This window comes from Indicator indicator, chromosome Z (genome assembly GCF_027791375.1).
Source record: "Indicator indicator isolate 239-I01 chromosome Z, UM_Iind_1.1, whole genome shotgun sequence".
Taxonomy (NCBI): Eukaryota; Metazoa; Chordata; class Aves; order Piciformes; family Indicatoridae; genus Indicator; species Indicator indicator.
The window spans coordinates 20,261,689-20,277,455 of NC_072053.1; the positions used below are offsets into that span (position 1 = coordinate 20,261,689).

The 15,767-nt window shown below is 40.4% G+C and overlaps 1 protein-coding gene across 1 annotated transcript; it reads right to left on the reverse strand.

Moving 5' to 3' along the window:
• Positions 1-400: 400 nt before the first annotated feature.
• AGXT2 (alanine--glyoxylate aminotransferase 2) lies at positions 401-13,088 on the reverse strand. Its single transcript, XM_054397817.1, has 13 exons — positions 13,038-13,088; positions 12,390-12,574; positions 12,078-12,201; positions 11,252-11,346; positions 10,025-10,118; positions 8,291-8,384; positions 7,179-7,279; positions 6,055-6,147; positions 5,098-5,230; positions 4,317-4,405; positions 2,706-2,855; positions 2,253-2,351; positions 401-586 (listed from the first exon to the last, which is right to left on the reverse strand). The coding sequence occupies exons 1-13, from the start codon at positions 13,071-13,073 to the stop codon at positions 470-472; spliced, it is 1,410 nt and encodes a 469-aa protein (XP_054253792.1). The 5' UTR covers positions 13,074-13,088; the 3' UTR covers positions 401-469.
• Between the last annotated feature and the right edge of the window lie 2,679 nt (positions 13,089-15,767).

Sequence of the window (15,767 nt, forward strand, 5' to 3'; positions counted from 1 at the left end):
GGGAGTAAATGGTGTGGCGCAAAGGAACGGATCCATGGCAGCAGAAGGCACACCACTGCACTGCTGCTACCACTCCCAAGGGCTCCATGGATGCTATGAAGTCTGAAGAATGTACTTCCCCATATAACTTGTTTCTTTTTTCTAAAATTTACCGGTTTTGATATGAAAGATGAATGTATGTCTTCCTCTTCATCTGATAGCCAGGCAATCATATCAGTGTTTAATGCTAGGATAGGTGTGCAGATACTACACACCACCACTGTAGAACAGAACTGTATCTTTACAAAGCAGATTAGAGCATATTCTAATAAACTAATACATTTATCAAACTCTGGATCTGTTAGACTGCTTTTACTGTACTGAACAAACATTTAATCTTCAGACTGATTCTCTTCTCCCGTGTAGATTAGTGCTGAGTCTGGCTGCTAAGTATCAGGGGTTCCATGTGTGCCTTATATAAAGCAACAGATCAAGTCTGTTTTGCAGCTGTTCTTTCCATGTGTCTCTGTAGAGCAGTATGAAATACTTCCACGGCAAATTCGGCATCCTTTTTAGTAATGCACATAGGAGGTTTAATTCTAAATGTCTGGGAAGAGAGAGGAAAGAATCTTTAAAATGATGTGCAAAGAATACAGTTTCTAGCAGCCTATCTAGGTCAGCACTCACCTTCTTCACACAAAGAAATAAAAATCTAACCAAAAGTTTGAAAAATAGTATTATAGGAGAACAGCAGAACAAAGATTGAGGCTACTTATTAATGCACTCTGAAGTAAGGCAATTTTTGACTTTTCTACATCCAAATTGGCCATTGGAATGGGCTGCCCAGGGAGGTGGTAGAGTCACCGTCACTGGAAGTGTTTAAAGACTGGATGAGGCACTTAGTGCCATGGTTTAGTCAATTAGATGTTGGGTGACAGGTTGGAGTTGATAATCGTGAAGGTCTTTTCTAACCTGGTTAATTCTGTGATTCTGTGAGATCTCCACTCCACTGTTGTAACAAAGCAACTGACTCCAGAAGAGACCTGACTAGAGTGGGGTCCTGGCTGTAGCTGTTACCCCGAGATTGTATAAAACCTTAGATGGGTTTGTGCTAAAAGAGAAGAGAGACATAGATGTATTTTCTTTCCTGGCAGGTTTGACACAGGGAAAAGCAGTATCTTCTAAGAGTGGTAGCCTATTGGACTGTGCCAGCTGATCTGCTCTTGCAGGCATTTTTTAACACTTTGAAGAGAATGTATTATGAAACAATCACTAAATTGTAACTTTCAGTTAGGGTACTATAGTATGAATTTGTGTTGATTGGGAGGGATATATGCACAGTTTAATGTGTCAAGAATGCAGGTTTCGGAAGTCTGAACGCATGATCTGTAACAGTGTTTTCAAGAGTATTTAACTCATGAGAAACTTAAAACTGTGATTTCTGTTGTATCACAGGACTTTATGCAGCAAGAGGAGGAACAATGGTCTTTCCAACCCACAGCTCCAGCTGAAGGTAGCACTGATAAACAGCACTCTTGTGAGATAGGATCAGATTTTACTACATCCTGAGATTCTTAGCTATGCTTTGGTCAGTGACTTGTAGAAGAACTCATGAAGTGACAGATGCCACATCCTGTTCATCATCCTGCACGTGTCTCAAAATAGGAGTTGCTTCCTCTGTGTAAAAGGGCTTCACTGGCCTTGCCTGACCAGTCCAGAGGCAATTCTCTGCTTTTAGCTCTTACGCTCTAAGAAGTTGGTGGCACAGTGCCCTGTGTACAGCATTGTGCCTCTTCAACTGGTATGGGCTGATGCCTATTTGAGCTGTGTTGCTGAACTTGCTATGAACAATTATTTTTTTTTTAATTACCATACAGGTGAAATGTTAACAGCTCTCCAGGCAGAACTAGCAAAAACAAACTTGTTCTGCATGAACAGGTCAGGTGATAACCAGAATAGCAGCAAAGATTTAGCAGGCCTGAATATTGTTTTCTCCTACTTTATACAGACGACAGTACGTTACTTTCTAGGGGAATTTACTCCTGTAAAGGAAAACTCCAAGCTTAGAGCTGGTTCAGCATGCTTGAAAAGACTCAAACGGCTCTTGGTTGATTTACAATATAAGCAAGACAGTACAATATAAGCTAAGACAGTTCATAAGGGCATATGTTTCCTAGTTTATTTACTAAACTGAAGTTAATTTAGCTTGGGGAAATAAGATGTAGATAATGAGTACAGAAAATAGTATTTATGTATAAGCAGAGGTTCAGTACCTGACTGTAGAGTCCTCCTCTGCCAATCAGAACCCCCATGTCTTTACAGTCCTCCCAGATCTGACTCATTTCTTCAGCAGGAAGAGGGTGGCGACTTTCCTAAGGCAAATAAAAATTAAAATTCACTTAGATATTCTAAATTAGTTCCATGAATAAGATGCATATTCCAGTCTCTTTAAGATCTCACTCCCACCCCTCTATAAAAAAATTAGGGGCATAATTTGTCTGCTTTTTGAGATGAGTTTATGCAATTAAGTTACACGAGTCACTGTTCACTCAAAGCTTGTGAAATATTTTAAATGCTGGATTGTTCCAGTTCATTTTTAGCCAGAGCAAAGTTTTCTAATTTCAGTAGTTTTTTAATATAAAAATCTTTCTAGTAGTTGAACTGAAACAAAACATGGTAACACTTTCGATGTCACTGTAAAATGAAAACAACAATAAATCACTAACCTTATCTCTCACCATTTCTACTCCAATCATAAGTCCCTTGCCACGGACATCTCCAACAATCTCAAATTTATCCCGTAGTTTAGACAGCTCCAGTAGCATGTATGTTCCCACATCCTCACTGTTTTTTTGTAGACCATCTTCTTCAATAGCCTGGTTAAAATGACAGTGTTGCAGGAAAAGCTTCCGATAGAGTTGGTTAATCCCCATTTAGTTTGAAGACACACATTTACCTCACTTACTTGCAGACTATGTTTCTTAACTACTGCAGTCCTTACAATTTTCTTCTGTTAAAATCCTCTAGTGGCATCAGAACAGAAACTGATGTTGCTGTGGCATTTTTCATATGCTACTTATTATTCCATAAACATAATCCCAGAATTCATGTCATCATACCTGGACAGCATGATTATTTTCAAAAGATTACTTTTGAAAAAGAAACTTTTTTCACAGTGTCATGAGAAGAATGTAATTTGACAAAAGCATACCTATATGTACTAGGCAGCCTTTTAGGGGACTATCTGAGTGTACAAGATCAAACATCACCATTCTTTTATAGTCACAATCCTTTTTTTTTTGTTTTTGTTCTTGTTCCTTATCCAAATCTCCTTAAAGTTCTGACAAACAGCCAGCTATCAGCACTGACAAGCACAAACTATTTTCTGAACTTCCTGTCTGCATTAAGAAAATGTACATAAAAAAAAACAAACCCAAACAACAAAAATTACAATTACAGTGGTTGAAGTGTGTGCTTCTTCTTTTTAAATTCCTTTTTTTCAACTCCATTTTATTCTTCCTGACTCTTGACAGCCTCCTTGGACTTATTTCAAATTCAGACTCCAAGTTACCTCTTGAGACAAAAAAGTCCCAAGACATGAATTTGTGCTTTCCTATTTGTAAACTGCTTTTCAAAATATTTTTATTTACATGATCAACTATCTTATAGCTTTAAAAATATAAAAAAAATCACTCAGGGAAAGTAACTTGAATAGAAACAGTGTCTGCTGTAATGAACTGAGAGTCAAGGATAAATGGTCTGCAGACAGGACAAATTAAACAGCAACCTAGTGCCCACTGACTGATTTTCTGGTAGATAGTAAGTGAAATATGTTGCAGATTTCTCTATTGTCTTTTTTTCTAAAGGAATTCTGACCTTAAATACATCCAGCTGTCTAGCAGTGAAGGCTTTTTAGGTAAAAGGTAAAAGCTGTGGAGTTAAATCTGTTAAGCATGTGTGACAGAGAAGACATTTAGTTTAGCTGAGAATTTGCATAGTTCCATGAAAGCGTCAGCTTTCAGAAAGTGATTTTCTACATTTTCATTAACATAGTAAAGAATGTAAGGGAGACAAAGAAAGATGATTCTGAAAACCTAACTGGAATACTCCTATTCTTGCTAGAGGGATTGACTTTTGCAAGGAAGCTAATCAGGATGTTTTTCAAACACACACAGCACATTGGCCATGTATTCATAACACATGCATGTGTTCATGCATTTTATACATTTATTTAGACAATTACCCATAATATAACTTTATAGTAAGAACAAATGTAAGCATTTTTCATCTTTTGCAACAACAAAAAAATTGATAAATTTATATAATGTTGTCCCTACATCAAGAACTGCAGCTCCAACTACGCAGGCCACAGCGTTTCCTCCAAATGTATTAAAGTGAAGGTTTTGAGCCAGGCAACTTGAAATCTCTGAAAGAAAAAAAACAACACTGGTTACTCTTACAGTTGCTTTGTCTGGTAACAGTAATTACCTGCTTTAACTTAACTGCTAAGTTAAACGTGCTGCACTTCAACCCCCGTTCTGCTGGAGTTAACACAATAGGAACATAGTGTGTTTTTCCTGCATGTAGGTTGTGCAAAAGATAACTATTTCCAAAAACTCTAGTGTCTAGAAGTTGTGAAACCCAGACTTTCAAAGAGAAAGTCGCCCTTGTAACACATGCTGTCAGCTGTCCCCTTAAACTGACATCTACAAATTTTTTTTCACTAGATTAAGCCAGTCTTTTTTATGAGTCAAGCAGCTGGCTAACTGATACTGCCAGTATACTTAGATACTCCCAGTACATTGATATACATTGATATACATTGAAAATAGTAAATTCAGTGAGGATTTCCAGAATCTGAATGACTCATAAGGTCATCCCTGATTCAAAGGATTCAACTAACCTCATTTAAATAAAGCTCTGCTCTGGTAGAGGACAGCACATGGTAAAACAAGTGTAAAGAGTAATGACAATCCAATTCATTTGTCAAAAAGCAGACTGAGACATTTAATAATAAAGCTCAGCTGTTTGAACACGCATCTCTTCACTAAGTAATTATTGTATAGTATATTTTGCAATTGCTCTGTTTTAAATCTTATCAGAACAGAACACTTATACCTTTGGTTGTAACAACAGCTGCCATAGGAAAGCCATTACCAATTCCTTTCGCCATAGTAACAATGTCAGGGACGACACCATGTGTTTGAAATCCCCAGAAATGGCTGCCTGTCCGTCCAAATCCCGTCTGTACCTTTCAAAAGAAAAGTCCAGAGAAAGCCCCATCACTTTCTCACTTTTTACAATATGCTTTCTTTTTCTTGTCTTTCTGCTGTTACTGATTTCAATTAAACTGCAGCTACATCTGGTGTCTACTTGTATCAGGATCCTAACTCAGATGGTTTGCACAAAATACTATTTACTGTAATTGGACTATTTTTTTACATTTGAAAGAGGTAACACCACAATGCCATAGGCATGGTAAGATGTACAAATCAGCTGCAGCTTCCATTGCAAACTGGAGAGGAAATGCAGTTGCTTACCACATTTCAAAAACAATCCTACAATTGCTCATTCCTACTACTACATTGTTTGACGTAGCTACCACCATCACTGTGGTGGTGGTTGCTATTTCAAAATAGCTTTAGCTACATAATTCTATTCATAAAATGTATTTGTAGAGGTACAGAAATCACCTTCCTTCTAGATCCTTATGTATGCCAACACCATTCATAGAGGAAGCCTTATGAAAAAACTTCTACCACACCTGGCATTAAATTGGCTGCACATTTATGTGAAGGTACTGCTCCCAAAAGGTAAGAACTGAAGACTGCTACTAACATTAGCTGTGTCTAAAATCAGAATACCACATAGCAGAATAAAAGCAGCAAAAATTAAGAGGGTGCTATGCTTCCAAATATGTACCATGTTAAACTTACACTATGAAGTGAATAGCATTTCATTTAGATTATTTCCAGGCTTCTAATTTGCCTTCATTCTTTTAAGATGACTTTCAGAGGTACTCCAAACTGTGTATCTCATATGTTAAAAAAAAAACAACCACCAAAACCAACTCACTTCATCTGAAATACAAACACCTCCTCTTTCCCGTATTAGCTGATAAGCTTCCTTTAAGAAACTTCTTGGGTACTGAACAGTTCCATTAACACCCTGCCAAGGAAAAAAAAAAAAAGACAAGGACACAGGAGTTCTGCTGTGTGACTATCCTACAATAAATAAAAATACAAGCAGCCCTCAAGTAATGAGAAGAACGTTGTTTCAAGTTTCTGCCTTCAGCAGTGAAAACTGCTTCCAAAAGTTCCTGCTTAGGTCACTCATTCCCATTCCACAGGGCAGGCTGCTGTTCCATTGGTTGTGCTGGTATAAACATTTGTGAGGCCATCCTGTAACTATCATTGTAAGACAGAGTCAATCAAATTGCCAAAACAAGCACCTTAAAAACTGACTCACAGAGAAACCCAGAAATTGATGACAAAGTTAACCAGAGAATTCACATCCTTGAGATTTTGTTAATATTTGTTTTAAACATTGCTTCCTCCATTTCTCTTCATCTTGCCAGCTTTCATCTGGATCAGAAATTCCACCCTACACCTGGATTCTTAGACTTATGTATGTAAAGGCTTAGAAGACAACAAAAACAGGTAACAGCTTTATGTGGTACAATTTTAACTTTTTTTTTTTCTTCTTGCCTTTCCTATTCCCAGGATAGGTTTTTTCTATTTAAGCACCATGTATACAGCAATTCTGAAACTAGCGGGAAGCACCAAGAAAATGAATCCTGTGGCAACCACTTGCTGACACCTGCTAAAAATACAGTGGACAACATGGGTAGAAAAAGGTGGAAGGGGGTTTGAGTTGAAGTTGACAGAAATAGTAAAAAGCAAAGCAGTGTGAAATTTGAAAGATGGAACTAGAAAATAAGTAGTACTGTGTATTACACTTGCTATTTAAATGCAGAAGTGTGTGTGTTTAATCATGATTATTTATTTAATTTTACTTCATGAAAATTCCAGTTCTACTGACATCAATGACAAAACCAGAAATGTTAAGACAGTGCATCCATTCTTTCAAATACTTAAGGTGTTTAAGGCAGAAGTCTATGGGATGTCATTAAAGAATATCAGGTTTGAGTACTTCACGCTACTTGTGCTATCACAACTGAGAAATGACAAACTGCTTACTTGAATTGGCTCAGCTATAAATCCAGCAATTGTCTTTGGCACTGAGGTATTCAGAGTATCTTTCAGCTGTTCAATGTACTGGGTGTTCGCATGGCATACACCTGTTTACGGAGGAAATAGTTTAAAGTGAATTTACTTAAAATGACACAAAGCTAGTTTCAAAACATGGAATTATAGGTCTAATAGGTATTATCTGGCTATATGGTAAATATCATCCCTCAGCACCTTACTGTGTATTTCAGTATCAAAGGAGAGAGTCCCTCGTTTTCTCTTAAACCATTTATACTCTAAGTAGAGTGCCAAAACAGCAAGGCAAAGCTGCCAGATGATACAGTGCTACCATTATACAGGCCAGTAAGCTACAAGCTAGAAAGAGTGTTTGTGATGTAGGCATCAACAGAAGGAATAAGCAGACACTTTCTGGGGGGGTTAGCAAACATTAGTGTAAGACATAAGGCACTGATAGGTTAGTGCAGGTATGAGGATTCTGGAGAACAGAGCTGCTTATCAGTTGGTACTGAAATAAAGAATAGAGAAATCAGTATAGCTAATACTCCCATTCATTAGAGAGGGGAAAACTAAAAAGAACACATTCTGTTAATGTATGCATGTGAATTAAAATACTAAAGAATGCCCCTTGAAACAGCAGGGAAAAATACTGTAATTGTTAACAGCAGAGCAGTAGAGGAGCTTTCACATTGTGCTCCTATGGAATATTTTGCCTCATGTATGACTTCTTGCCTAACTGCTGGCTTCAAGTCGTCTTTACTTTTCTTGTTATGCCAAAACAAAAACTTCAGAAACAGCAGGAAACACCAATCAACAGTTCTGTTCTTCCAAATGTGCTAAACAGTGTCACAGCTTCCAGAGCTGATCATCACACCGGAAACAAAAGCTGGGATTTTAAGAAGAAATAAGATAATAAGGTGTCACATGCTCAAAATTTTTCTCAGTTGGGCATCAGGTGCCTGAGGTTCTTTGCAGTATTTTTTTGCTTCCCTTCAAAGCCCAAGCAGAGGTATAACTTTACTGAGGAGGTAAATATAACCTATTCCCACGAACTTCTAATATTCTCTCATATAAAACCCTGACAATTTTTATTATTGACCAACCTTCAGAACATCTGCATTTTCGAACAGTTTGTACTGGAGAATCTCTGCAATGACTGCCTCCCCATGGGCCACGAAAAACATCTGGTAACATTGTCTGTCAAGCAGAAAATAAATAGCTACAGATTTGACGGCAGCTTTCAATGGGATGCAATGTAAAAAAAATGGCTGGATGGCCAGGCCCAAAGAGTGGTGCTGAAGGGAGTTAAATCCAAGGCAGCTGGCCATAAGTGATGTTCCCTAGGGGCTCAGTTTTGGGGCCAGTTCTCTAACTTTGTCAATGATCTGGACAAGGGAATTTAGTGCACGCTCAGTAACTTTGCAGATGACACTAAGCTATTTGGAAGCATTAATCTGATGGAGACAAGGAAGGCTCTGCAGAAGAATCTGGCAGGCTGGATTGATGGGCCATAGCCAATTGTATGACATTCAGTAAAGCCACGTGTTGGATCCTACACATGGGTCACAACCTCATGCAATTCTACAGGCTTGGGGTAGAATGGCTGGAAAGCTGTACAGCAAGCTGAACATGAGCCAGCAGTGTGCTCACATGGCCAAAAACGCCAATAGCATCCCAGTCTGTATTCAGAATAGTGTGACAAGCAGGACCAGGAAAGTGATTTTCTCCCTCTACTCAGTACTGCTGAGGCTGCACATTGAGTCCTGAATTCAGGTTATTTCACTACAAGACACTGAGGTGCTAGAGCGGGTCCAGAGATGGGCAACAAAGCTGGTGAAGGGTTTGGAGCACAGGTCAGAGGAGTGTTTAGTCTGGAGAAAAGAACACTGAGGAGAGGCCTTATGTTGGTCTGTTCTCCATAGTCATAGGACAAGAGGAAATGGCCTCAAATTGCACCAGTGGAGGTTTAGATTGGGTATTAGAAGACACTTCTTCACTGTAAGGTTATCAAACACTGTAATAGGCTCTCCAGGGAGGTGGTTGAATCTCCATCCCTGAAGGTGTTTAAAAGATGCAGAGATGTGATGCTAGAGGACACGGTTTAGCAGCAGACTTGGTAGTCAGATAATGGTTGGACTCGATATTAAAGGTCTTTTCAAACTGAAACGATTCTATGAAAAAGATCTGCAAAATACAGAAAGGCAGGCAGAGCTGGAAATCGGGAACTCCAGCCTTCTAATGATAACTGCTGACAAAATACTACATGACTTCTGGGAACTCATTTACTGAGACAGGCTGGAAGTCTACTTTAAAAGCAGTCTTCTCTGATCAGAGGAGTCAATGCTATCTTCTGGTAGACAGAAAGTAACTGCCATGTGCTCAAGGGAAGAGAGGTAACTGACTGCCATTTATCTCCAGTGGATCTCTTTAGCTTAAGTCTCCGGTCCTGTTGAAATTAGAAACATCATAGCAGTTTGTTTCAGAATACAGATGAGTATCTACTTAGCCTAGCCAACAGTAGCTTTACCTGGATTTGCCAAAACAAATTTGTGAAAAGGAGGTCTGAACATTATTTTCACCCTACAGTGACTTCCATGCAACCAAGAATGGATGAACCACTTGTGTTACAGTGATATCGACTCCAAACTAGCATAAATAACAATATGGTGTAAGAAAGGGGACTCTGGCTCTTGTGCCTGCCCAGCAAGAAGAGCTACACTGCAGTTTAATTAGTGACCACAAAAGCATTTTGAGGATAGCAAATGTACTAATTGCTGAAATATTCTAATAAACTCTTGGTTACTCAGATTATTGAAAAAAAAAATACAGAATCTCACTGTTGCACAGCCAAAGCCATTGGCAACTCCATGCTTATAAAGACCAACAGATGTCACTCCCAGTGTGTAAGGGCTGCCTCCATGGTATGCTCCTCTGTGCAAACAAAAAAAGCACATGAACATCATTCATTTCCAAGAAGAGACTGTAGCAATATTAGTTCTGAGAAGGCATACTTCTGAGCTACAAATTATTGGGGAAAATGTGAATTGTTACACTCAAAATGAAAAAATTCCTACTGCCATTTCTCGCTCTGGTTTTAGAAGATCCCTGAATACCCATCTGCACTAGTTTCCTGAAATTTCAAATATTAAAATTGTGAGGAAATGTTTGCAAGAAGAGAACAACGATTTGAACTAACAATTCAGAGAGTGCCTCACAAAGCTTTGCTGTAGCACCTGAGCCCTACAGAGCAAACATCTCTCTTCTTTGAATCTTGGGAACTGCTGCTCTCTCCAACAGATGCTGCCAATCATTAAACTATGCAGTGGATTCCTGCCAGTGTTATATAAAAATCAAAAGTTCATTAATGAGGATACACAAGCAAGGTGGGTACCCAATGTTCTGCTGAAGCAAAACCAGAAAAATACAGCTCTTCATAACAAGGCCTTTTATTCTAGTATTTGAGGTCACTTGGCATACACAGTAAAGAGAACTGCTTACACTGGTGCTTCTAGAGCACTCACCCCAGCACCACCTCTGTCATTAAGCCAGAAGGGCTGTTTGTGTACCCATGCAGTGAACTGTGGTTCAGGGATCTGGCAGAAAAATAAAGTGGTAAAACAAACAAAATGATATTCAGAAAAAAAAAAGTAAATCTTTCAACCAGCTTTCAGCCAGAACTGTTCCCTGCTGCAGTTCACTGCACCACTATTCCACAAGTACCTTTGCACCCTAACAAAGTGAGGCTCTGCAGGGGTGGAGTGAAGGAAAAAGGTAGCAATTGCTGGAGCCTGCTCTAGCCCTGTATACAAAACACACTGTGAACACTGAGACTAGACCCTTTTCTGAGTAACAAAAGCAAAAATCGCAGGTTGTGTTTTGTATGCAACTAGTCCCAATATACTATACCAAATCTTCCAACTCTTGTTTTACCCTTCTTTGTGAAACAGAACAATTGTTTACTGTTCTCCTCAGCAGATCTGGGGTTAAAGTGTTTTTTATTATTTATTGGTTTAGGCATATTGAGATTGATCACACACACAAATGAGTTTGTAAAGATCCATTACCTGAAAGCAATGATATCGAAGTTACGAGTATATAGCCTTGCCATGAACATAGCCAAATCATTGGCTTCTGATCCACTGTTGGTTAGATAAACCACCTACAGGAGAACACTTAGGATCAGTAGAGTGATCACCACCATTGTGTTCAGCATCAGGCAATGTCATTATGAGCTGTAACCTATCACCACTACAAGATGACTTTTCTACAACAAACTTAATGTTGTTCATGCAATACAGAACTATCTGATCTACTTTGGAAGAGTGCAGAAAAATCTTTAAGAGTTTGGAGTTTTCAGGTTTTCCAAAGATGGAACTGTAACTCAAAGGCGTCTGGGTCAAACTGAGCATGACTTACTGAACAGAAATAACCTTCACACAGTTAAGCAGAGCTGTAGTGTCCCTACATGCTAGATATTAGCAGTGGCATATATAGACACAACCATGGAACATGGCACTTACGCAGTTTATTTATTTAAGTGTCAGTAATACTTGCTACACTAAATACTGCCAAATACTTTTCACTGTGAATTGTCATCAAATTAAGGCTGGCTACACATAACACTAGTTATCATCTTAGAATCTTCAGTAATTTTTAAGCTGGCAATGCCCTTTCACAGTGACAACTGGAGGGAGAGAACAAACAGAACATGAGCTAGGGATATCATGTGTACCTGCATCTGGGTCTAAAGTAAAGGCTCTCTTTATCTGACAGTCTGTAGTCTCCATATAAGCCCATAAGGCTCTCATTTAAAACATATTTTTATATTAAATATTTCTTTCAAAGAGGCACTTCCTTCACCAGCACCTGCTTCTGTCAGAAGCAAAGTACCTTAAGTGGATGTGGAAGAAGAGCAGTGAGCTTTTCAGCGTACTCATGGACTGACGGGTGCATGAAGATATTACTGGTGTGCCACAGGCGATCAAGCTGTTTCTTGGTAGCCATAGTTACCTTCCTGCGTGTAGCACAAGAACAGACAAAGGGATTCAATTCTTCGAAATGTAGCGGTCATTGACCTGGCAATTTGGTGAATGAATATATCCTGGTTTTAAGTTCACAGTGCCACAGATTACGAAACAACAAAAACAACGCAGGTGTCCCTTTCTGTATTTCGTATCATAAATCAAATAGTAACACACTTACGGGTGACAGTGTCCAACACTGACAGTGACAATTCCAGCAAAGAGATCAAGGTATCTCCGTCCTTCATAATCAAACAACCACTGCATATGGCCCTGATGCAGCAGCAATGGTTTCTTGTAATACATTCGCAGTGAAGGAGAAATATTTTGTTCACGAATCTTCTGCATACGTTCATATGGGTAAGACTGGGTGGGATAAAAAAAACTCAGTATCCATTTATGCTTTCTAAGGATCCAGACTAATGGAGCTGTAGCGGATCACACAGATTACAAAGCTGCCTACAGAAATTGTTCACAGACCTAACATCTTAACAAGTTCTGAACACACAGAGCGTTCTACAAACCTGTAAGACTCATCTTTTGAAATCACAGGATCATGTAGATTGAAATGGACCCTTGAGACCATTGAGCCCGACTGTAAGATTGCTGTTCCACACTTACCTCATCCCTAAACTTTTTCAAATAAACAATTTAGCCATAAATTACAGAACTGTCACAGAGATACACCTACAGTTGCAATACAATTGTTTATTGCCCAAATAAGAAAATTTTATAACCATATTTAATGCACAATCTATAGCAGATGAATCTATCACTCAAATCTAGTGATGTAGTCTTACTTACGTCCAGCACAGTATGCGTAACTTACTTCATATTTTTCAGGTACAAAATTGCAAGGAGGCATTTTTGCTTGTGTGGAGACAGAGCTTTTCCATTTCTGCTGCCTAAAGGCAACTACAAAATAGTAAGAGAATTATCAAACACTTACCAAAGTACACATCTGAAAGAGTTTCTCAGTAAACTTGCTCAGAGAACACACAAGCCATGGTCAAAGGAGGTTTTGGGGTACTTTTTTTATTTGTCTGAGAGACTTTCTTCAGGGGAAAAAAAATAAGTAACATCTTAGTAAAGGCAAAATAGATAATATTCTTCACCATGAGGGTGGTGAGACACTGAAAGAGGCTCCCCAGGGAGGTGGTAGAAGCCCCATCCCTTGAGGCTTTTAAGGCCAGGCTGGATGTGGCTCTGAGCAACCTGGATCTAGTGTGAGGTGTCCCTGCCCAGGGCAGGGGGGTTGAAACTAGATGATCCTTGAGGTCCCTTCCAACCCTAACAAGTCTATGATTCTATTATTACTTTTTTCAAAAGCTACTTTATTAGCTCCTAATTCTTCAGCTTCACCCAGACTTTTATTTGACAGAAAAACACTTAAAAAACACCAACATACATTTCTAGCACAAATTCTTATCTGGCAGCAGCAAGAGCAGGATTCTCTACAAGGGTGTGAGCCAGGACCCTGGGTGATGGCAGCACAGGCCATGCTGACAGGTACCAGGGTACAGTTTCAACAGACCTCCACAGTTAATTCTGAAAATGCAGACACTATTTGCCAGATGGATGAACCAGTGGGTAATATACAGCTCCTTCACAGCATCTCAGGTAAGTGGAGGAGATGAGCTGAGTTCAGAGTTCACCCATGGGGTCCAGTTAGTAGCAGCAGCAAATGGGGCCAGAGACAGGGCTGGAGAAAAGGCTATAACATGGGTCCAAGGTCCATCCAAGAGAGTGCCAGAGGCTGGATGAGTGGCAAGACTATACTCATGGCATGGCTGAGGTTGAGATTGAAGGCTCAAGGCTGAGCTGAAAGAGGGCTCCTGGGTAGTGGGCATAAGCCCTAGGTGAGACTGACAAGGTGTGCTCAGGGGACTGCCAACTCGCAATGCCATCTTCTGACCTCTTTCCAAAATTCTAATATCATACTGTCATACCTTTTCTTTATCTGGGAATGTAATTAAGTAGGTATCAAAAAAGTTATCACTTAAATACACTCTTTTTTCTACATCCCTAACATTATTTGCTGAGAACAACACATTTATTTTTAAATGTCTTTTAAAACAATTTCAAAAACACTCTAAAATGTAAATGAATTAAGAAAGTTTCCTGAGATAAAGTACATACACTGTCACTTCCCCTGTAACCACTGACAACACTGATGAACTGATTACATACAAGAGCCCGGTCTCAAAAATATTAATTAAACCCCATAGGTTACAGAAGGTCTGCCTTTCACAGGAAGCTATAGCTACACTGAGAAGTGCTTCTTTACCTGCCACGTACCAACACGGCGCTGCGATCAAAAAACCCCACGCGAGCGGTCATGCCGGGGACACAAAGACTCACCGCCAGGCATCCCCAGGGCGCACAGCCCTCACTGCGGGGAGACAGAGACCCTCCCACGGACCACCGCAGCGCCCGCTCGGGCAACCGCGGCTGCCCCGTCCCTCAGGGACTCGGGCGGCCGCGGCAGAGCAGAGCAGCCTCCCGTTGCCGCGCCCGTCCCTTACCGCTGCCGAGCCGGCGGCTGCACGCGCAGAGCGACAGCCCGCTGACCCGCTCCATGTCCACCAGTACCGGGACAGCGTCGGCGGGATGCCGCCGGGCCCTGCCCCGCCTCCCGCCCCCGCGGGAGAGAGGCTGTGTCCGCGGCCTAGCGGGCAGAGGCTGCCGGCTCCAAGGGTGTGGAGCAGCGGCTGCCGTTGTCCGACGGTCGGCACCTTAGTCCGGGTGTAATCAACTTCTGTCCCATCTCGAGTCTCTTTCTGAATGTGCAGTAATCAAAGAAGTTTTTCGCGAGGGCGTGCGGCATACCCGTACCGAGCACCGGTGCTTTGTGCCGGCGCAGGCCACTCTCACAGCAGCGCCCCAGAGCGCCCCAGGGCTGAGCGTGCCAAGCTGTGCTTGGCCTAGGCAGACTGGCGACACCAAGGTATCCCAAAAGTGAGGTCACTAGGCCAGTGCACAGCAGCCAATATGCACACAGAACAGGGGTGCTCTCACTCATCTCAGACCTGTGCAAAGCTGGGTGCTAGCTGGTATTCCACAAAGCAAACCCCACCTAATTACAAAGTTTGACCTGATTAATTACTGGTCTGATTAATTACTCCTCCTACCAATGCATATTTATTTTTGTTCTACTTTTTGATTGGTTTACAGCTTCTTTACCTTCAATTAAAGCAACAATATCTATAAGTAGTGCGTGCTATGAGAGGGGTGAGGCAAGGGGCTTCATAGCACAAGGGAATGTGTGCTGTAGTATTATAATGATATGTTAATAGGTAAAGTTCACTCATTAGAAACATATGTTGCAATGGTTTTACATCTTCACAGTTTGATGATATTGCTTCTGATGACAAGAAATTTTTGTTTCTTTAGGTCTTGATGTCCTTCCTGTCTTCTTGCAGTCTTTTATTCCACTTTGGTGGGAATTTCCAGCACAAGCTAGGCATCTCTCTCTCTGCTCTTCTCCATAGCTATAGTTCCTAGCAAGGCATGCATTGTTTGTACAGTCACCAGCTTTGTACAGTAAAGTCCCTGATCA